Source organism: Ursus arctos, unplaced genomic scaffold (assembly GCF_023065955.2).
Source record: "Ursus arctos isolate Adak ecotype North America unplaced genomic scaffold, UrsArc2.0 scaffold_2, whole genome shotgun sequence".
Lineage (NCBI taxonomy): Eukaryota > Metazoa > Chordata > Mammalia > Carnivora > Ursidae > Ursus > Ursus arctos.
This window is the reverse complement of record NW_026622874.1, coordinates 51,578,669-51,601,885: the sequence shown is the minus strand read 5'-3', so window position 1 is coordinate 51,601,885 and position 23,217 is coordinate 51,578,669. Positions and strand designations below refer to the sequence as shown.

General features: G+C 39.9%; 1 protein-coding gene across 5 annotated transcripts in view; it reads left to right on the top strand.

The window, feature by feature from the left end:
• The window catches only part of ESRRG (estrogen related receptor gamma), a 605,699-nt gene that overhangs the window by 404,129 nt on the left and 178,353 nt on the right, over positions 1 to 23,217 (top strand). For all 5 annotated transcript variants that reach the window (XM_057315051.1, XM_057315052.1, XM_057315053.1 and 2 more), the window contains one exon: positions 22,279 to 22,694. In XM_057315051.1, coding sequence (XP_057171034.1) covers positions 22,292 to 22,694 — 403 coding nt within the window. In that variant the 5' untranslated portion in view covers positions 22,279 to 22,291. The remainder of the gene's footprint in view (positions 1 to 22,278; positions 22,695 to 23,217) is intronic.

The following is a 23,217-nucleotide window of genomic DNA, read 5'->3' as shown; positions in this document are numbered from 1 at the left end:
AGTGTAGATTTTAGCAGATTAGAAAAGGCTCTCTTGAAGTTTCTCCTATCTTCGTTATTTTTTTCTTCTTCTTCTTTTCATTCTCTCCTATCTTTAAAAAGCATAGGCATACCTCTCTTTTATACTAATCCAGTAAACACTGCAATCTGGCTTCTCAAGTTAGAAGTCCCTATAAGCCTTTTTACCAGTAGTATGAGTGCCCAGCTCATATTTTTTAAGAGAGTGAGTGAATGAGTGTGTGTGTGTGTGTGTGTGTGGGTCTGTGTGTGTGTGTGTCTGTGTGCATGGGTGTGTGAGAGAGAGAAAGAGTGAGAGAGAGGTGGTCCTCAATCTATTTCAGGTGAATTTCCTGCAGGAAGGGTTAAATCAACTGGTTGAGCTGATTTTACTCTCCAGTGGTGATATTTTATTTATATGATAAAATGCTTGGAAAGTGATTAATTTGTCAGGGGAACATCTTGTTACTATAAATTTGCTGAATATATAATAAAATTGCCATAACATAGATAGGAAAATGAAGATTTTTAAAAACTGAAATAGCCAAAGGGTCTTCTATATTTCCCTCAGTTTATTTTTACTCCTATTTCTCTCTTTAAAAACAACAGCCTCGGAAGAGCCCTAGCTTGCAGTTGAGGGAGGCGTTTGGAGCTGGTGAGGCAGGAAAGAGAGGGAATATAATGGAAGAAGCAGAGACGGGTGGTAGATGTTGGTACCTCGTTCTCTCTCCCTGGACCAACGATGACTGATACATCCATTAAATTTCAGCCCAGGCTGATTGACTGAGTGGATTTATATAAATTAAAAAATACAGGTCATATACCTTTTCTGATAGACTGTAAATGAGAAATAGGAATTCCTTTAAACCTCAAAGGAGGAAATCCATAGGCGAGGCTTTCTAGTCAATAAAGCACTACAGCATCAACTCTTCTTGCTGTATACAATAAGTTTTAGTTAATAGACAAATATTATACCAGCCTCTTCCCGACTCTTTCTAGCAAGAGGTAATTTGTAAATGAACTCACCCAGTGTTGAAGATTTTCCAGCTTTTGTTGCAATTTGAACTTGTGCTTTCCCGACATGAAGGAGGCAGAAATCATCCCTGGCTCCATTTTTTTTTCTTTCTTTCTTTCTTTCTTTTTTTTTTTTTAGTGTAACAAGTGAAAATGGTATTAGTTAGGGAACAATGACTTTTATTCACACTCGTTCTCTCAGCTCCATGTCCATTTGTCCATTGGAATGAGCCACTTATCATGCTTCCAGGTTTTTCCTCTTTCAACATCAAGAGTTATGAAAGGAAAATTCCATTTTTTCCTGGCCCTCCATGACAGGCGGACTGAAGATTGTGGCCATTTGGATTAAAAACATATCCATCACCACCAGCCGGCAGGGTATTATGATGTCTCCTTTGAATATATGAATTTCATACACTGCATGTTAGAAGTCTAAGAATGCCAACTTTTTAGATAAATAATTATCCCATTGGTGATGTACAGCATACTGTTGCCATATTTTCTCACTTTTACAGCATTCTTGCCCTTATCACCCATAACATAAATCTTTTGCTTTCATATTTAATAAAACTACGAGGGTAACAACCCCTTGTACTCCACATAGTCAACCAATCACACACCATCATTTGACTATCATTATTTGTTTTCTTGAGACAGATATTTTAGTAGATCTACTGGTTTAGGCTTGACAGCATATTTGATACAGCAATGCAGGTAAATAAGTGGATGACCTTATTTATGTGCCGGCTATGACCTCAGCATGCAGCCCCCAGCTTCGTGAGGTTCCGTGGATAGAAAGATGGATGAATGAATCAAGTTCCCAGCATCAGTCAGCATTATTATCTGAGTCTGCTCATCTGTCAGCTGAGTTTTGGAGAGTGGGAAGAAATATGTACATGTGGGGGAAGGCTGGGACAGGAATGACCATTTCTCAAGAGATTCGTATTTTTCGAAGCCTCCATTTTCCTGACTCACAGAATCTTGGGCTCCTGAGGCTTGGGAGGGAGGCATCCTTCCACCCCTCTCTCAGAGTTTCTGGAGAGATGAAAGCAATCTCCTTACTCCACTTTCCAGTCCTGTGTCTGATCTCCCCCCCGCCACCCACCCAAGTTTATTTCTCACTGTGGACCTTAGTTTCCTTATCTGTAAAGTTCATGTCTACACACTGACCATCACTTTCTGTGAGTTCTGTGGTTTCCCATGAAACAAACAGACTCAGGTGGAAGCCTGAGGACATTCATGCTTCGGGAGGATCCTTGAAATCTTACGTATCTAACTAGTTAGCTACTATGTAACATTGGTCAAGTGTTTCATGAGATAGACTGCACAGATTTTTCCCTTTTTCTGTTTTCCATCAATATTTCCTCCTGGACTTTGGGTAAGAACAGAACTATTCCTGCCCTGTCTGTTTGCCTTCTGGAAAATAGACGGATTGACTGTCATAGGAGAGCCTCGCGCAGAGGACAAGCGGAGGAGGCAGGTGGAGGAGGCAGGGACTGAGTTCTCAGAGTAGGACTCAGCAGATGCTGAGGCTGAGAACAATTGTAACTAATACCGTGCCTTGGAGTAACTCCAGTTTTCCATGCTTCTTGCATGAACACTCCGCGTCTAGTCAGAGTCGCCCCCCGCCCCTGAAGTGGTAATAGGTTTATCCACACTCTATTGTCTTGTTCTCCTTGTGACTAGTGGCTGAGATGGTTGAATGTAGTTAAGTGGTTTCAAAAGTTGTCTCTAACTACATTTTCCCCCAGACCTGTGTTGTATTAATTGTTATCCGCATGGAATCTGATGGAGGGCTTTAACCTCATTAGTTTCTTGTGTAACTTCCACACAACTGTAATTCTTAGCATGGAAATTTTGACCTTCTCTGAAACTCACATTTTCCTTTGGAAAAAGACCCCATTATTCTTCACAGCCAGTGCCATTTCTTGCACATAGTAGACACTCACTAAAGATTTGTGAGCTGATTTAAAGCTCGGCTAAAAACAACCTCTTAATCTCAGGTACTAAAAAGTTAAGGAAATCATGTTGTGTGATATTGTAAAGCTAATGATGAAAAAATCAGTAAAAGTCAGAATGCATTATCAATGTGTGAAAAAACGTAAATCACAACAAATCTCAAAGTTGACTAATTTTTTGTGAGAACCCCAGAGGAGTATGTATTTTTATTTCAAGACTAGGTGCACATTTACTTTCAGCTTTAATTATTCCAAAGATTAAAAAATGGTATTTGTCCTACAAATGTATAGTAACAGTTTAGATTTACCTAATGCTTTGAAAGTTTTTTGGAGAGTTTCATATCTGTTTTCTCTTTTGAGTCTCAACGTTCCATGTAGTAGCTAGTATAGGCATTAATTAATGCCCCATTTTAATTAAGAGATAACTGAGGCATAGTGAGCTGATTAATACATATTAATTTTACAAATTGATACAGTTAATTAACTACAACAACTAATTGGCCAGGAAGTTCTACCTAATATCTAGCCATAGTTTTCCATGCTGTGAAATAAGTCAGTTTCTCCTTATTGGAAGGCTGTAATCCTATCCTTGTAGCAATTAAATAATAATCGTACTTTAGCCTTCTCCTTTCTTTGATATAAATAATATAGTATTTGTAGCCTTCTCCTTTCTCTGATATAAATAATATAGTATTTTCTCAGTTGCTCAGTCATTTTAACTGTTTAACTCTTATTCTTTGTTCTTGGTCATTTAAGAACTAAGCTACTTTTGTTTGTTTCATTTTGGTCACGTTTTTGTTTTTGTGGTTTCAAATAGTCTTCACAGATAGATCATAGTACTTATTTGAGTATACAGTTGTTTAAGAAAATTAAAGCATTGAAAAATAAAATCTTGGGGCGCTTGGGTGGTTAAGCGTCTGCCTTCGGCTCGGGTTATGATCTCTTGGTCCCGGATGGAGCCCTACCTTGGGCTCTCTGCTCAGTGGGGAGTCTATTTTTCCCTCTGCCCATCCCCCTGCTTATGCTCGCTGTCTCTCAAATAAATAAATAAAATCTTAAAAAAAAAGAAAAAATCTTTAGATTAAAGTATTGATAATTACAGGCATGACTACAGTTTACATATTTAGTTGGCTGTTATAAGTATTGTTATGAAATCTTTGTGATGCAGCGTTTTGTAATTCAGTGTAGAGTTTAGACATAGAAAATTCAAGTCAAGTTCTGGCTCTATCTCTGTCCTGTTTCCTCATCTGTAAAGTAGACATAAAATTTGTCCCACAAGGTTGTCTTGAGAACCAGTGTGTGACTCACTTTTTTCCCCAGTATTAAACCAAAAATGAAAAGAATTGTTTCCATATATGTTCTTGGGGCATAGAATCATGTCAATATTTTTAGCATTATCTTGAGAATTCGCTGCACTCTCTGAGAAGTAGCATATTAGAGGGCCATCTACACCATCATCTTTATGACCTTGACTAACTGAAATCTACAGTCAGAGTTTTGTTATTTAAAGTAATGTCATAAACACATATGAGCCAGACATAGAAACCAAGGTGGTCAGGTTTATCATAACATTAATAAAAAATAATGATGCCTTCAGTTGACATAATACCTTGCAGTTTATTTACTTATGCATTCAATACAAATCTATTAAGTGACAAATTTGCTAGGTAGCTAATGTGAGTTCAGCATACTGCAAAGTGCTGAAGATACAAAGTCAAATAAATAGGTGCTATAGTCCGTGTCTCCAAGGAAAATGTTAATTTAAAACACATTATTTTGAGGGGTGCCTGGATGGCTCAGTTGGTTAACCATGTCTTATTCTTGATCTCAGCTCAGGTCTTGATCTCAGGGTCATGAGACCTCACATTGGGCTCCATACTGGGTGTTGAGCCTACTTAAAAAAAAAGAAGTTACTATTATTATTTTTAAAGGTTTTACCTATTCATTTGAGAGAGAAGGGGGGGGAGCATGAGCAGAGGGACAGAGGGGAGAGGGAGATAGCAAACTCCCTGCTGAGCAGGGAGTCTAACATGGGGCTCAATCCCGGGACCCTGGGATTAGGACGTGAGCCGAAGGCAGATGCTTAACCGACTGAGCCACCCAGGTGCGCTCCCCCCAAATTATTTTGAGATTATTATAGATGCATGCAGTTGAATGAAGTCTCCACATCATTCACCCAAATCCTTTCAGGGGTGACATCTTGCATAATTCTAGTACAGTATCACAACCAGAAGATGGATCGCGATACAATCCACATACCTTATTCAGATTTCAGCAGTTTCATAGGCATTCATGTGTGCTTAGTTCCATGTAATTTTACATATACATAGATTCCTGTGACCACCGCCGCAGTCAAGATGAAGAACTGTTTCATCACATGGTGTTGTTTTTATATTACACTTTATTAAAAAATTCTAGTTTGTCAAAGCAATTTTAGCTTGATTATTCTTACATATTATTTATGGATCACTAGGGGTGGAAAAACCTCTTTTGGTGATGCTTGTAATATTTATCTCCGCCCCCCTTTTTTTTTTCATTCTCTGAAGCCACCATCTTCATTCAGGTTTTCCTCATCATTTATCTGGATGGATATAAAAGCTTCCTAATTGGGCTTTACACCCTGTGAGTTCAGAGATCTGGTCTGTTTGTTTTATCAAGTTACATGCCTAAAATGTAACAGGGATGAATGAATACATGGGCAGGGCTGCAGCCAAACCTGTGTTTAATAAAAACACAGATTGTCTCTTTTCTCCTTGGAATTCTTTTTTTTTTTTTTTTTTTAAGATTTATTTATTTATTTGGGGGGAGCAGAGGGAGAGGGAGAGAGAGACTCTCAAGCAGGCTCCTTGCTGAGTGCGGAGCCCGACAGAAGGCTCAATTTCATGATACTGAGATCAAGACCTGAGCCAAAATCAGGGGTCCAATGCTTAACCAAGTGTGCCATCCGGGCTCCCCTCTCCTTAGAATTATTATTATTGTTATTATTTTTGTAAAATTTAATTTATTTATTTTAGAAGGGAGCCCGAGGCAGGGCTCTATCCCCAGAACCCTAGGATCATGACCTGAGCTGAAGGCAGTTTTGCTTAACCCAGTGAGCCACGTGGGTGCCTCTCTCCTTAGAATTCTTAAAGATTGTCTATTTATTTATGTGACAGAGAGTGAGAGAGAGCACAGGCTGGGGAAGCAGCAGGCAGAGAGAGAGGGAGAAGGAGGCTCCCCTGCTGAGCACGGAGCCTGAAGTGGGGCTCGATCTTAAGACCCTGGGATCATGACCTAAGCTGAAGGCAGCCGCTTAACCGACTGAGCCACCCAGGCGCCCCTCTCCTTAGAATCCTTAAGCAGCTTCCCAGCACCTACAAAATGACATCGACTCTGCATAGTGTAGTATTTTGAACCTTCCACACTCTGGTCCCAACCTGCTTTCTGAATGCACAGCTGATTCCAGATCCCCTATAGTATTTTCACAACCACAGTATCCTTCCTTCTCTGAGCCTACCCTGTGCTCTCCCACTTCTGGGCTATCCTTCTTCATCCTAGAATGATCTCTTTCCTTTTGCTTACTGATAATCTTTGTAAATTCAGTGCCGCCTTTGCACATAATTTTCATTTGATCTTCCCACACTCACTATGAGATGCACTTGCCACTAACTGACTCAGCAGCTGAGGTTTGTAGATAACATGTCAGAGCCCACGTGACAGGGTTGGTGAACTCAAGGCCAGGTCTTCTAATTAAAAATCGTAGAGTCATTTACTACCCTGCCCTGCAGGGATTTTTTTGTTTTGTTTTTTGTTTGTTATGTTTTAAATCAAATCTCTTGGCAGATTTACTATGACCTAAGGAGATATAAAAATAGCTTTTCTATGCTTTATCTCATAGAGTCTTGAGATGATATGAACAACACTTTAGTTTAGGAATTTGTGCTCCAACGTTCAAAGCCCATCACTTTTAGTGTGTATATGAATTCATAATTTATTCACTCATTCAGACACAGAGTGAAATTTTAGAAATAGAGAACAATTAATGCATAGTCCTGTACAAGTAGAGGGACAGATCTAAGACCATACAGTTGACCCTTGAACAACACAGGAGTTAGGGGCACCAGCACCCCATGTAGTTGAAAATCTACATATAACTTTTGACTCCCCCAAAACTCAACTGCTACTAGCCTGCTGTTGACCGGAAGCCTTACTGATAACGTAAACCCTCAATGGATATGTATTTTGTATGTTGTATTATAACTGTATTCTTACAGTAAAGTCAGCTAGAGAAAGAAAATGTTAAGAAAATCATAAGCTAGAGAGAATCCATTTACAGTACTGTACCGTAAAAAATCTGTATATCAAGTGTCAGCAGTATATTAAAAACAATGTACGAAGTGCATTTGTAGAAACAGGCTCGTGGTATTATGGGAATATCAGGGGGAAGGAGTGTCACAAAAGACTTGTGGAGACTTAATAACTCGGGTGAGTTTTTACTAGTGAGTAGGATGCTAGCCAGCTGATGGGGCCATGGACCAGGGGCCGGGGGAGGCATTCCAGAAAGAAGGGGAAGCTGGTCAGTGTGGGGAATTACATATTGTGAAGCCCAGCATTTATAGGAGGTTCAGGGTGGGGAGAGGTGAGACTGGGGGCTGAAGAGGAAGGCTGGTCGGGGAAGGTGAGATCTGGACTCCCTGACTGAAGGGCTTGGTTGCCAGCCCATAGAGAGTGTGGAGCCATTGGAAGGAATAGATCATAAGCTTGTCCAGATTCGTCTTCAGGAATACACACAAATTTATTATTCTGTACAATCCTCCTTTTGGGAAAATAGGCATTAGCTGTATAATCATGTTGTTTCTCCCCGCTAGTACTAAACCTTGTGTAGGAAAGTTAAAAAGGGAAGAAATGTGCTTTGTGATTTATTTCCTTCTCTTCTAAGGAAGAGTCATACAGATAGTCTTCTGGTAAATTGGTGATGAAATAATTCTTTAATTTGTTTAAGTTACTCTATAAGTTTTCTCTCTTGGAAGCTTCTTAGAAATTTTACATTCCTCTTGAAATGCATAATTTTACCACTCACGTTTTATAGATTGCACCTTCTCCCCTAACACTTTTTACTTTGTTTATACTTATATCCAAACCATATTTTAAAAAACCAGATGAGGGCGCCTGGGTGGCACAGCGGTTGAGCGTCTGCCTTTGGCTTGGGGCGTGATCTCGGCGTTATGGGATCGAGCCCCACATCAGGCTCCTCCGCTATGAGCCTGCTTCTTCCTCTCCCACTCCCCCTGCTTGTGTTCCCTCTCTCGCTGGCTGTCTCTGTCTCTGTCGAATGAATAAATAAAATCTTAAAAAAAAAAAATCAGATGAATCTCCTTTTATTTCCACTTCTTAAAGTCTCATTTTTTGCCTTTATTCTATCTCCTATAATACTTACTTCCTTGACACAAACACAAAACCAAGCCAGAAAAACTTTTTGTTCAGAGCCCACCTTGAATTACATAACAAAGACATATAACCACATTGCCACTCCCATACCACGTACTTGCTAAGGCCATTTTAAAATGGGCCACGTTTTGGGGGAAGACAATGGGGAATGAAGTCAGGTGCATGACCTCATGAATGCATGGAATTATTTTTGTTTACAGTAACAAGTATTTTATAAGCTTTTATTTATTTTATTTTCTGTTTTTTTAAAGTAAGCTCTAAGCCCAGCATGGGGCTTGAACTCATGACCTCAAGATGAAGAGCTGCATCCTGAGCCAGCCAGGTGCCCCCCAAATATTTTATATGCTTTTAAAAATAGAATATAGAAAGGTGTCTATCATTCTGATCAAGAATATTATTCACTTTGGGGCGCCAGGGTGGCACAGAATTTAAGCGTCTGCCTTCGGCTCAGGGCGTGATCCTGGCATTCTGGGATCAAGCCCCACATCGGGCTCCTCCGCTATGAGCCTGCTTCTTCCTCTCCCACTCCCCCTGCTTGTGTTCCCTCTCTCGCTGGCTGTCTCTATCTCTGTCGAATAAATAAATAAAATCTTAAAAAAAAAAAAGAATATTATTCACTTTGGGTCTAATTTTGATTTTATCCTTTGCTTTATTAGTAAGTTAGAGAAAGATCTAGCCTAAGAGATGGAAACCTGGAATTTTACTGGGTTCTATTCTAATTCTTGGTGTGCTTGAATACGTCATCTGTCTCCCTTCCCTGATCCACTTTGTCCTTGTGTATAAATGAGAAGTAAAATAGGTGTTGATGAAAGATTTTCTAGATGTGGTTATTGGAGACCGGGTGTAGAACATGGGAATCAGTGGAAAACTCTGGTAATACAAAGTAACAGAGTTTAACCTATTGTTTAAAAAATATTTTTATTTTTATTATTTTTTAAAGATTTTATTTATTTATTTGACAGAGAGAGAGAGACAGGGAGAGAGGGAACCCAGGCAGGGGGAGTGGGAGAGGGAAAAGCAGGCTTCCCGCTGAGCAGGGAGCCTGATGTGGGGCTTGACCCCAGGACCCTGAGATCATGACCTGAGCCGAAGGCAGACACTTAACTGACTGAGCCACCCAGGTGCCCCTAAAAATGTTTTTAGATCAACTTTTTAACATAAAACATAAATACAACAAAACAGATATTTTCCACGCACAGTTGAAAGAGTTTTGACAAGTGTGATCCATTTAACGCATACAACCACTGGTTTCCTTATGCCCCTTTCTAGGCCTTCCCCACACTTTGCTCCAGATAAGCCCTAGTGGTTTCCATCCCTACAGGTTAGTTCTACCTGTTCTAGAACTTCACGTGAACAGAATCTGAAAGGATGTACTCTTTTTATATCTACCTTGGGTTTGCACCTCAGGATGTCTTTGATATTTAGCTGTTGCATTTCTCACAGTTCATTTCTCTTTTATTGTTGACTAGGATTCGGTTGCATCTATGTATTACAGTTTGTTTATCTATTCATCAGTGACGGACATTTGATTTGTTTTCAGCTTAGGGCCATAATGAATAAGGCTGTGATTACACACTGGTGTACAGGTCTTTATGTGGACATACGTTTTCATTCTTCCTAAATATCTAGGAGTGAATTGTTGTGATATGCTAAGTGTCTGTTTACCTTTATAAGGAAGTTTCAGACTTTTTTTCCAAAAAGGTTGTGCCATTTTATATCCTACCAGCAACGTATGTGAGTTCCAGTTGCTCCACACGCTCCCAAGTATTTGGTGGTATCACCTAGGAATTTTAGCCATTCTTATGAGTGAGACGAAAATAAAAATTTTTCTTTAATTTACAGCTGTAATAGAAACCCTAAAATTATACAATCCAAATTGCTATACAAAACTTAAGGATATTAGATTTAGCATGTTCCTTAATGAATATTGAGAACGTTAACAATGTTGTCTTATATTTTATGATCTCTATAATCTTTAATGACTTGTATTTATGACACCCATTGATGTTTGTATAGGTGACGTAGATAGTTGTTCATGTGTGTATAAGCATATTTATTCTAGTCTCAAATTTTTTTGTTTATTACAGTGTTGCAAAGAGTTGATCTTTTAGAATCTCCCAAATCTCTTAAGAATCAGGCTTTTCTTGTAGCTAATAGTTGAAAATACCCGTATACCTGGGTAATCAGAATATTCCATCAGTAAAATGAGAGATTCTTTCCTGGAAGTACGTATCTCTAAATGACAGACCTAGGATTTTTTTTTTTTTTAATTGGGTATTAAGATAGTGCTAGTTTAGTGGCGGACTTTACATATTAAAGTTTTCTCTACAAAAAAATGTATTTATGGGTGATAATCAAGGCTTCCATGAAAATCAATATTTTGATCATAGCCTCTCCAATGATTGACCGAAACTGAGGGATTGATATCATGGAAACCACCTCATGTTCTAAACTACCGGCGTAGAGAACAAAAGGATAATTCTTCTAACGTTCATAGAAGAATTAGGTAGTGAGCCAGTTGATTAAACGTGTAATCAAAATTTCTCACCCCCGTATTCAAACAATATCTTTTCTCATTTTGTAACGTTTGCCTGAGGATCTTTATGTACTATTGCCTTTAGAGATAACAAATTTTCACAGACTTAGAAAGCAATAAAATACATTTAACGCTAAATCTTTACTGAGCATAGTTTAATCTTTCTCTGATGCAGAAAGCACTTTATAATTTTATAGCTCCACAACCTCATTATTGTGAATGCCAGTTATTATATTGGCTGAGAGTGGAAATGATGTTGCATCAAAAGTATGTGCTAATAGAATCTTAGATCGAGGGAGGTGAATGCGTGTTTACCGATACACATCTCTTTATTTTAAATTATACACGATTTTTTCCATTTCCGTTTCTCCTAGGTGTTTCCTTTACCCTGCTCTACTCTTTCTGAATATATATACTTCATTCTCCCGAGTTTCCTTAACAAAAGTACAATTTCAGGCTTTCTCTATGTGAAAACCATGACAAAGTGATTTTATAGCCAGTTCTGAAAGTGACTAAACTTGACAACAATTGTATTTTATGACAACCTCTGCTTTCATGTCCCCGGCCTACTTTTATATCAGCATTTTTCTTTTACCCCAAATATGAACAATTTCATATCTCTGCATTGGCTGAAAACAAATCCCTTTACCAGGAATACATTTTAATGGAGAAGAGCATGCTTCACTTAAGTCACCAGAGCCTTAACACCTTAACTCTATAATATTCAATTTCTCACTCACCAAGAACCAAAGCCTTTTTTTTTTTTGGTGGTTTGTGTTCGTAGGGGCTGGGGAAGAATTAGTATTATGGAACTAAACCAGATTAAGGGGGAATGTGAATTAGATTTGGTAACAGATGGTGCTGTGGAAATTAAAGGTTCTTTGCGAATGGAAACGACAGCAGCTTGCCTCTGTTCTCTCTGCCTGTCCCGTTCATGCACTTGATAGACGGGTATAAATCACAACAATCCTGTCTTGACAGCCAATTTCGAGAATTTGATCTGGTTAAAGACATGGCTTTCCTGCTCCACTCACCGAAACCTGCTTCTATTTTATTTTTACACGGCACCTTGTCATATTTAGAAAAGCAGATTCACCTGCCTCTCCTTAATGAAAATTTTCTTAATTACAGTTTTAGCTCTTTAGTGTTAATTACTTTTCCATTCAGCCTGAATTTTCGTCCTATCTCTGAGGGATTTTTCTTCTGCTTTTTTTTTTTTCCCCTACTCTTTTTACTCCTGCACACGCTTTTGTTGTTTCTAAAGATGCTTTTCATTGTCAGAAGTTGTTGTCAGGGGCACGATTTGAGAATCATAATTACCCAAATCATTATTTTTAAGGAGAGAGGCTTTCATGTGCTGTAGCAAAGTTACCAACTCAGAAAAATTATGAAAAGTGTGAGAAGCGGTCACCAAAAATAGCAATTATTTCAACAGAATAGTGTGAGAAGGTGAGTGACAACATTTTTTTGTTTTATTTTGTTAATGAGGGCCGTAGAAGTATCCGCTCCGTCGGCTAAAATAAACCCCACCAAGTGAAAAGATGTGACCACAGTGTGGCAGAGCCAGTATTGTGTCTGTGTTGACCTTGTGATGAGCTGGGAAATCAGAATTAAAATGCAGACTCTAAATGAGAGACTGGAAATATTGAACAAATTGCTTGGACCCTTTACGTCCAGGTCCTCAGATCTGACAAGCTCAGGAGACAAGAACTCAGGTTTTCTCTTACAAATCCACATGGCATTTGGGCTTACCACATATCAAGGAAAAGGAAATAGAAGAGAGGGGGAAAAAAAATCACTCCAGAAATGAAGAAAAGATTCTTTGAGCGAGCAACTAACAGTTGGTAGAAATGAAGCTTCCTACTGGCAGTCAAATCAAATGTAGTAACAACTCAGCGGCGCCCTGCTGCTCGCTGACAGCGTGGTGTCACACACTGGGACAAACATTCACTTAAACCCTGATTGCAGGGAATTGCCCCTTTCCGCCAACGCCTCCCACCAAAAATGTAATGAGCAAAAAGAGAACCATTTCTAGGAAAAACCAAGAGTCCTGCTCCCCAGCTCCCCCCAAATCATCACTGCTCTATTTGCCCTTTCATAGCCCACTGGGAATGATTCCACAGTTGAATGTTGCTGCAGTTTCACTGTTAGTAGCGAGTTGTTTCGGGAATTCTGTCTTCGCCGGCAGCAGGCACGCGCACGCGCACTTGCGCCGTGGCCCTCAGTAGTCTCTGTGCGCTGCAGTCACCCAAGGAATGTGAGTGTGGGGAGTGTGCTTGGTGCAGTAGCCCTTCCTCTCCTGTCTCCTCGAAGTTACAGACCAGTGTGGCTTTTATGTGAGTGAAAGAGGATATTTTTTTTTAGTGGCAGAAGTTGCCCTAGAAAGCATGTGGGCAAATGCTGTCACTGAGCGAGGGAAGACCCTGAAGGTCAGAGTGGTACAGTGACTTGTCCCGGGCCACACGGAGACGCCTGCAGAGCTGGAAGCCACTTGCCTATGTCGTCAAGTGCCATAAGGGACGGGGTTTCCTGAGAAGGGGGAAAGAAGACAAGCCAACTGTGGGAACTCTGGTGTAGTCCTTTTTTTTTTTTTTTTAATTCGTTTTTCAGAATTGCAACGATTTAGGGATGTTTCTCTGCATGTTTGGTTTTGGACCTTTGAATAACAAATGACAAGCAAGTCCTTCCTGTCTGAACTCCAGGCTTGTCGGTGGCTTCCGCTGGCTTCACTGGATGCTGTCCCACTGCTGAATAATCCCTTTGTAAAAAACCCATTCTGCCACAGAACAAAAACTTTGTCATTTCTGTGGCTTGAATTAGGTATATGTGTGTACGTATGTTATTTTCCCTTACCTGCAAGTGGTGGTCCATGTGTTTCAGCTTCACCTTCTCTTCAAGCAGCTAGCTCGATGGAAATGTTCAAAAAAGGAGGACAGGGGAAGAGTTAGGATTAATAATTAGCGATTTCCCCTTTTCCATGCCTCCCCCCACTCTCCTGCTTCAGCTGAACACCTGATACCCACTGAATATAATCACAGCCTGTGACCTCATAGATCACCCGAGACCAGCTGTATTTGCATCCCGATGTTAACCACCGCAGACGAAGCTATTCAGTTAAAAGTATAAATATGGTTTAGCCACTTGTCCAAGAGGAAATGATGTGGTTTATTATCTCTGGTTGCACTGTGAATCTCTGTCTAGTGTAGAGATGTCCATATGTGTACAACCTTTATTTCAACAATGATTCCTTCTTAGTATTTAAATTTTCTCACTACTGCAATTCACCCGGTTTCAGGTATGTTTTCGAGTTCCACTCCAAGTGAACTGGCCTGTCACCATGGAGGCAGTGGGTTTGTTGGTCATTGTAATTGCTTTTGCAAAACATTTTCTTAATGAGTAAAGGGTGCCATCAATACCATAATCTCAATATTCTTGCATCAACTCCTGATTCTAGCATTCCTATTTCCTGTTTCAGTGTAGCAAAGAGAAGAGGAAAGGGGAATTCAGTCAGCCTGAGCTTTCATTGACCTGGATTTGATTTGTGAACTCCATCACTGGAGTGTATGTGTAAAGCATCTATATTCGATTGTAATTTGTAAAGATCAGTGCATAGACTTTCTATGAGTCGAGTGTCTGTTTATTTCTCCTCTAGTGAGATGCTGTGAGAAGGTCTTCATTTAGCTGTCAGTCCTCTCCTCTTGTGTCTGCTTTATCTCTTCAGTGTGCTTCTTGACTGCTTGAAAACGGAATTGTCTGAACACAAGCAAACTTTATTGATCCATATTTCTGTTTGAAAGACCAGAGATTTGTAGAAGTAGGAGACTATTTCTTTTCTCTAGAAAGCTTACTACGGAGGAGGTCTGCTCATGAGCGTAGTAAATCTCCAAGACCGAATAAATGTTACATTCAGCATATACCGTCAGCTTCGTTTTGATGATTTATCTCATGTAATTTTTTACCCCATACTACTAACCTTCCTTTCTACGGTGGTCCCCACCTCCTGCCCAAGGCTGTTCCACTCTACCCTGGGAAGAGTGACCTGGTCACCACATGGGCAGTCTCTGCCCAACTGGGTTTACAGTAGGGGACACTCTTCTAAAGCCCTCTGGTCCTTCAGGCTCTTGGTCCTGGGAGTGTAGCTTGTGTAAGGTAGGAAATATTCTTAGGGCTCAGAGTTGTGCTTGTTTGTGCTACTGTTGTGCATTTGAATTTCTGACTAGGCATTTCTTGAGATTCTCTTTTAACACCCACTGGTGTCGTGGAGTTGGGCACTTGTGAGGATATAGTTAATTAAGCTGCATTAGGGCAAATATACACACTTGTTAAAACACTTAATTTGCCTCAATAATATTGATTACGTGGCAGAAGTTTGTTTAAACTAAATGGTATTTTTCCCCTACTGTTACACTTCTTGAATGTAATCTGTATAATAGCTAATAGCCATCATCAGTTAAATATCATGTTAGTTATAAAGTAATGTCATAAGAATTGATTTGGACTTGGCAGTGGAGGAGAGCTCTCCCTTCAAACCCGATGTAGATGATTAGCCAGAGTTTTAAGCGGAATCATGGTTCATATAAACTGTGTATATTTTATAGACTTATAGCTACTCTATATTACATGAGTGGCCATTATATTAAAGAAAAGCTCAGACAGTTAATTATGCAAAACATCATGTATGCAATTACCCAGCATTATTATGCATTTAACAGTTTTATTGATTTGCCAGTAGCTCACTTACTGTATTCAGAGCTATAAACAAGGGATGTTCACTCTTAGATTGAAATAGGTCCAAGAAAACAAGCTAAGGATAAATTACACTACTAAGCGCCTCTGCATCAGATCGAATCCTTAAATACAGAAACTGTCAACAATCATAATGTGCAACACATTGTGATATCACAGGACCATTTCTTTTCCCATTAATAAAGTTTATCAACCAGGAAGCACCAGAAATCACCTGGCAATACAAATTGAAGCTACTACATCTAAAATAGTCTGGATAACTTAACAAGGTGATCAGCAGTGGCCTCCAGCTTGCATGGCACGGTGGAATGGGATGCTGGTATATTTATAGGTATTTTCTAACACACGTGCTTACAACACCCCCAGTCTTGTTAGGCTGCACGCTCTTATTAGTGCATTTCTCCAGCCAGCTTTCTGGGCCTTCATTGCTGAAAATGAATATTCTCCTTTTCCCCTCCTTTGTTTTAGATATAACAAGCGTGGAGGTATGGGGTTCTAGAGTCTATCTGTCACAGTGGATGGCCAGCCATCCCTTATATACCTGGAACTGAGGGGTTTCCAGAACATAGGACTTCAGTGCTTAAACCAGGATGGTCAACCCAACATGATGTCAGATCAAAATTGCAAAAGAAAGGATCAATGAACTCTAAAACCCTAAAAGCAGATGGGATTTCAGCGAGATCCTTCCAGGTCTTGATTTTGTCTTTAGCTATGCAGTTATTTTCAGGAGGTCCGTGCTTTTGAATGAGTGTCCAGAAACGAGTTAAAAGTCTCTTGCTTATTGCCCTAAATTTCCTTTTTTGGTGTAGTACATAGCCTTTTAGGGGAGCCTTCAGCTTCGACGGAGGCCCCGATAATGTTTTAAGGAACTGGCTTCCTGTCCCCACACTGCCAAGCCTCATCTCTTGCCAGCATCTCAAGCACCAGCTTTGCAGGGAGCTGTTTGCTTACTCTCGTTCTTGATGGAGTAAGTTCTTTCAGACTAAATGCGCAGGTGATTTGTTGGAAGAATCAAGAAACGACATTACTAAATGATTGCGATCCTGTTATGCAGAAATCTGTTCCATTAGATGGGCCTCAAGGTTTATTAAAGAAGGCCTAAAATGATCCAGAAGTGTGTGTGCCTATGTGTGCACGTGTGTTTTAGTCTTTCTGAGCACTGTGGGTCGGGATTTACAGTTCTCCCTTTACAATTAATGATCTCTTTCCCTTAGGTTAGCCAGGCAGACCTTAAGATATTTCTTATTAAAAGAAAAAATCCTTTCTTTTCCTTCCCCAACTAAGCCAGTGTACCTTAATGCAATGATGATATGTTAGACCCAGTAGTTGTCAAAGCATCGTATTACTGTGATGCCATAATGACACCCTGTCTCTGTAAAGTAGTCATGTTTTCTCAAATCACACGTTGCACCGTTGATTTCTGACATGACACTTCATTCGGTTGCTTTCCCTTCTCTTCAGCATCACCATTCTCTGACAATAGCAGCGGGTGCCCATTTTGTTACTAAGTGATTCACATTTTGCCACTTTACGAGAGTGCAATTAGTTGAAGCAGGAAAAAAAAAAGCGCTCATTGTAACGTAGATGCTTGAAGTTGTAACTCAGGCTGCAAAGGGAGCTGCTGGGGTCATGGGCTCTGAAGCCTGGGACCCGGGGAGCTTGGCATAAGTCTTGGAAGTTTCCTTCTGAGCACATGAAAACAAAACGAAACTGAAGGCTAATATTTTTTAAAAATATTTTTTATTTTTCTTATTTAAATAAAAATACTTAAATATTTAATCTGGTGATTTCAGAAGGTTGAAAGCGACCAGTCCTCACAGATTCATTCCTAATTTGAATAGATAGTGATGATAAGGTAGCAGGACCTGCAAACCTTCTTTTCCAACCCTGAAATTCTAGGATTCGGTAAGAAAGCTAAGGACTCTGTCTTCTTATTTCTGTCTCATATTTGTAAACTTGCAGGTGCGCTGGCTTCAGTGTGCTTACCGGAAATTTTTGGATAAAAATTGATATAAAGTGTTTGGAATTTATAATTAAGATGGGTACCTTTGGGGGCTCTTAAGGATGACAAGGAAGAAAATAAAATAGTGACTTCTTTAGTTGGCATTTATTTAGCTTATTAAGGTGTCTGTCCTTGGCATGGGTATATTAAAAGTTTCAAAAAATCTTGTCTTAGTATGACAATTAGGAGACCCAAAGAAGACCTGTGCATAGTATGTTCCCTAAGAGAATTTCATGCACCATTTTTTTAAGTAGGGAAATAAAGTAGCAAATAATATAGTCGCTGACGAATTTGTCTGTTGATGAAAGGCATATAATATATATGACTGTGGGGCATTAACAAAAGTATTGGCTGAGCTGCTGTGGAATGAGACCACCTCGGTTGGACATGGACGCATGCGTGTGGAAATTCTAACTCACGGCGATTCATTCAAGGTCGCACATTTACCTGTATCTAGGTAGAATCCCTGAAAACAATTAAGCTTGATAATGATAATATAAATTGAATATTAATTTACAGATTATCTTCTTGTTTCCCCCTACAGCAACCACTTTAATTGATTCTTATTCTTTCTCTCTTTCTCTCTATATGTGCATGCATCTAACACAGTTAATTAACTTTCAAAAATTACATTTTGAAATAGTCCAGCAACTAAGAAGTTGTATTTGCCTGGTCGTTAGTCTCTATCACCAAAGGTAAATTTTACCCTTGCTGACTCTTGGGCCAGGCTAGGAAGCACGATCATTAGAATTACTGAGACTGTATCTCAAACCATGTTAAAAATGCCTCTTTATAGAGAACTGGGCTCACCGTGGCCTCAGGAAGCCTGTAAAATCCCTCAAATTTAATTTCTTATACAGAAACAAGCTGTGAGTCTCAACATAGCTATTTCTACCTCCAGTTTTTTCTCCGGGTGTTCCCTCAGAAGTTTTGGAAAAGTCTGTAGTCTTGCTCCCTTGTGCTTCTCATCACTTCTCTTCAGATAATAAAATACAAGCGAGTGTACTGACGCTTTAAAATAAACATTTCCCACACTTTTCTACACATGTTATTTCTATTCTCATTTCTTAACTAAATTTAGATTTTTATTAATCCAATGTGACCTAAAATTTCTGCATTAACAGCACAATGTAGAATTGGGCTTATTCTCTTTGGCTACAGATAAAGCCATCATCTTGAAAATGGCTCTTTCTGACAAAAAGGTGTTCTTTTGAAATAAAGTCTTATTCACTACATTCCTCTTAGAGTTAATGTGAATTTTAGTGCCTCTAATTTTAGATTGAAGTGAAGTCTAGAATAAAACCCACCAGCTGACAATTGAATTTATAGATAGTTGTGAATATTTCAGGCTTGAATAATAGAGCTGTAGAATTTCAGAGACCGAGAGGAAGAGAATTAAGACCCACTATAGTTTTAGGGTATAATGTAATGGTGTCTAGGAAGTGTTCAGTGTAATGAGCTAAGTAGTAATTAGGAGACAACTGTGTTCTTTCAGAGATTTCTGTTTAGGTGTCACTCCCAGCACTGGAGAGGGTGACTCAGCTGAGGCCGACCTGTGGCCAATGGGGTGGCCACCGTGGTCCCTCTCCACTCATACGGGAGCTGCGGAGGTCATAGGTCTCTGTGTGTGGTGCTACGTCTATCCCTGCTTGCTTGGCTTAAAAAAAAAAAAAAATCTGTGAGCACCCTTAAAAACTCTCTGTTTGCTTCACCACATTTCTGTTTTGCACTTTGACATCGGACCTGAGTTCAAATCCCGGCATTCCCACTTCCTCACTGTATGACTTTCAGGACACCGTAACGTCTGAGGCTCTGTTTCCTGAAAAGGAATGCCTCCCTCACAAGGTTGTCTTGAGGCTTAAATGAGGTAATATGAGTAGGGTGTTCAGGTCAGTGCCTGCCACATCAGAAGTGTCTGATAAATGGCAACTCTGACCGTTACTATTTCCACTGGGCAAAAGGTATTAATTAAGGAAGCAGCTCATTGTCTGAAAAGAAACACATTGAACCTCCAGCACAAATCCAGTTCTCTCAGTCTCATTTACAGCTACACTGGCCAGACCTTGTGTAGGAGAAGATAGTGCCACCTTCCAGAGACTTCCCCGACAACTTAACTTCCTAATGTCCTTGCTTCTGTGAAGATTATTGCAAAGTTATGGATTGAGATTTTGGAGCCAACAGCTGGCTGGAGACTCCCTATTTTTCAGGGCCTTTAACAACATGCATTTGACATGTAAACATTTGGTGACTTAGCAAATAACTGTTCCATAAACGGAAAAGCAGTTCCTGGCCTTTCTTAAGCAAGAGTTCTGCCGACCTCAGAGGTCCATGAGGAAAAGCCCGAGGGAGAGGAAATTGGGATGAAATTGACCACAGATGATATAAGAAAAAAAGAAGAGGGGAAAGAGGACCTGGAGAAGACGTGGTATGTTTTGTGATCAAGCCACTCTCCTCTGGAAAAAGCGGGGGGGGGGGGATTAAGAAATGGTGCCTTGAGGGCAGATGGTGAAAGAGTTAATTGTCATAGCTGTGAGAAATTCCGTGCCAGAGAGAGGAAAGGGGAGCAACCATGTTTTAGTACCCTAATAACTTCTAACTCTAGTCCAAGATCATAATGTATGTGCGAGCAGTCCAGTAATTATAAGGTAATAAGTGAAGTGGTGGGGTAAGTGCTCTAAATTAAAAGGAATTCGCAGGGCTGCTGTAAGTCAGTGCCGACCTGCTTTCTTTCAGACGTTGACTCGAGGAAAAGTGCTTAGCCCAGAGTGCAAGCAGGGAGACAGGGAGAGCGATCTATTAATTACAGCGCTCATTAACAGTGACGGGTACAAGGCAGCAGATGCAGAAGGGAGAGGACACCGTAGTTCAGGCTGGCGAGGGGGATATTTTTTCTTTCGCTAGCTCTTGAGGAAAGGACAACACAAGTGGGTGGGCGAAAGAGAGAAGAAGCTATTCTTGTGGATTTCTTCTTCCTGTTTGCTTTCTTCACATCCTGATACTGTTTTACTTTAGAAAGCAGAATAAAATTCCCGAGGTGCAATGGTACTTGTTAAGAGGCAAATTTTTGCTCTTAATGCTTTGCTTTCAAGACAGCCTTCCTGGAACAGTTAAGTGAACGTCCCCAATAGGAAATTTTTATTTATTTATCTTTTCTTTAAAGTAACGGGGGGGGGGGCCTGGAGGAGAAAATGAAATTTGGGCAATGATAAAATATCGGCAGATTTATAGTGGTGGTGATAATTGCATCCCTTTGGTTATATTGTGACTACTCCCCCAAATTCTAGTGAATGACCATTACCCCTGTGGGATTCCTATAAATCAACTTTCCACTGGGAAGCAATTAGCTAAGTCCCCTTCTCAACTGTCACTTCTTTCTATAGCAGACTCCCAGAATATTCTTAGAGACTTTGCTAAAAGGGGTTTTGCACTATGGCTACTAGGAAAGAAAATAGGACCAATTATATCTTTTCATCTAATTACCTTTTCAGAAATTTAATCACTTATGGGTCCAACAAAGAAAGAGGGGCAGTATGTTTCTTCTAGATAAGAGAGATAGTTTGTCAGATTAGATGCCTCATCATATTTCCTTTTAGGAGGTGTGATGTTAAAAGACTAAAAGAAGGGGGGAAAAGGGACCATCACAAATCTCATTTTTCATGACAAAATGTGATACATTCCTAGTTTGCTGAATATAATACAAAGTATCAGATTTATGGACTCACAGGTATACTGAAGGTTCAAATGGCTTTTCCTGATTCATCTCTTAAAGGCAAATCACACGTGCAGGCACATGCACATCTGTATTAATCAGTGTTGGTGATCGTTTCACTAAGTTTTGTGGGCTCTAGGATATCATCCTTCCATATTGGCTGGAATTTTATACTTGATGTCTTTCTCTATTGCTAAATGGCTATGAAATAGAGCGATTTAAATAAAGAAGTGAAGTGATTGAGGATATATACCCTATGTGTCTTAGTCAGATCAATAAAAGACACAGTTATGCTTATGGAAGCGTGTTGACAAACAGAAATTACAGAGCTGAAGAATCATCTGTTCGGTCTTGAAAATAAAAGTTTGATTCTGCTCACAATAAAAAGATTGCAGCGTCGGAACGTGGAAGGGAAGAGTAGAGTGAGGATAAATCCAATTTTGGAAAAGATACGGCCTTTTAAATCACTCCTCTTGCATGGGTAAATTTAGAATCTAGAGTGTTGATTTAGATATTGACAGTGGTTCTCCAGGAGAAAGGTAAAATAAAAGGAATTGGACCCATTAGAGGTTTTGTTTATGGCCTGTCTGGGCACTTTGATGTAACCCTGTCATGCCCTTATGCTGATTACCTTCTTGTAGAACAAGAGATATTGACTAGAGAATGAATGATGTGTACTCCCAGCTCTTAGGCAGTGCTCTCAAGGAACAGTGTCTTTAATATATGAATTCTTCTATTTTTTCCCCTCCTTTCATCCTTCCCTTTGACTTTTTCTAATATTTTTATTTATTTATTTTACCTTCTCTTTCTTTCTACCTCTTTTGGTCTCTGTGTTTGACACTCTCTCCTTTTTTTCTCTCTCTCTCCGTTTGTATCTCCCTACACCTCAGGCTTCTCTGCAGAATGTCAAACAAAGATCGACACATTGATTCCAGCTGTTCGTCCTTCATCAAGACGGAACCCTCCAGCCCAGCCTCCCTGACGGACAGCGTCAACCACCACAGCCCCGGCGGCTCTTCAGACGCCAGCGGGAGCTACAGTTCAACCATGAATGGCCATCAGAACGGACTTGACTCGCCACCTCTCTACCCTTCTGCTCCTATCCTAGGAGGTAGTGGGCCTGTCAGGAAACTGTATGATGACTGCTCCAGCACCATTGTTGAAGATCCCCAGACCAAGTGTGAATACATGCTCAACTCGATGCCCAAGAGACTGTGTTTAGTGTGTGGCGACATCGCTTCTGGGTACCACTATGGGGTAGCATCATGTGAAGCCTGCAAGGCATTCTTCAAGAGGACGATTCAAGGTTAGTGTTGCACCTGGGAATACCCTACCCTCTTCCAACCTCACGTGATAGTTGGTTGGTTGGTTGGTTGGTTTTTCTTGGTTCTTATCCTTGTTCATCAAGTCGTACAGTCTCAATTCTGTCTTGAGTACAAAATAGATATAAATTACAATAGCTTATGGAGCATTTATAGAATAAACTCCCTCAGATATGCCTCCTATCAATTCTGCTTTCACCATTAAGCTCTAACGATGAAATGATATTTAGCTTTGGGTTCAAAAAGGCACCGCTGTTATCAGAGCAATGTGGGTCTATATAGCAACTAAACAAATACACACTGGTTCAGTAGTATTTTTGCCTCTTTGGTTCTTTTTGCAGATGCACAGAAATAATAAATACTTTAGAGCCGTGGTTTTGAAACTTGAGCGTGCATCAAAATCACCTTGCGATCTTGTTAAAATGCACATCACCGGGCCCTACCCCCAGAGATTCTGACTCATTACATCTGGAGTAGAAGCCCAAGAATTTATATTTCTAACAAATT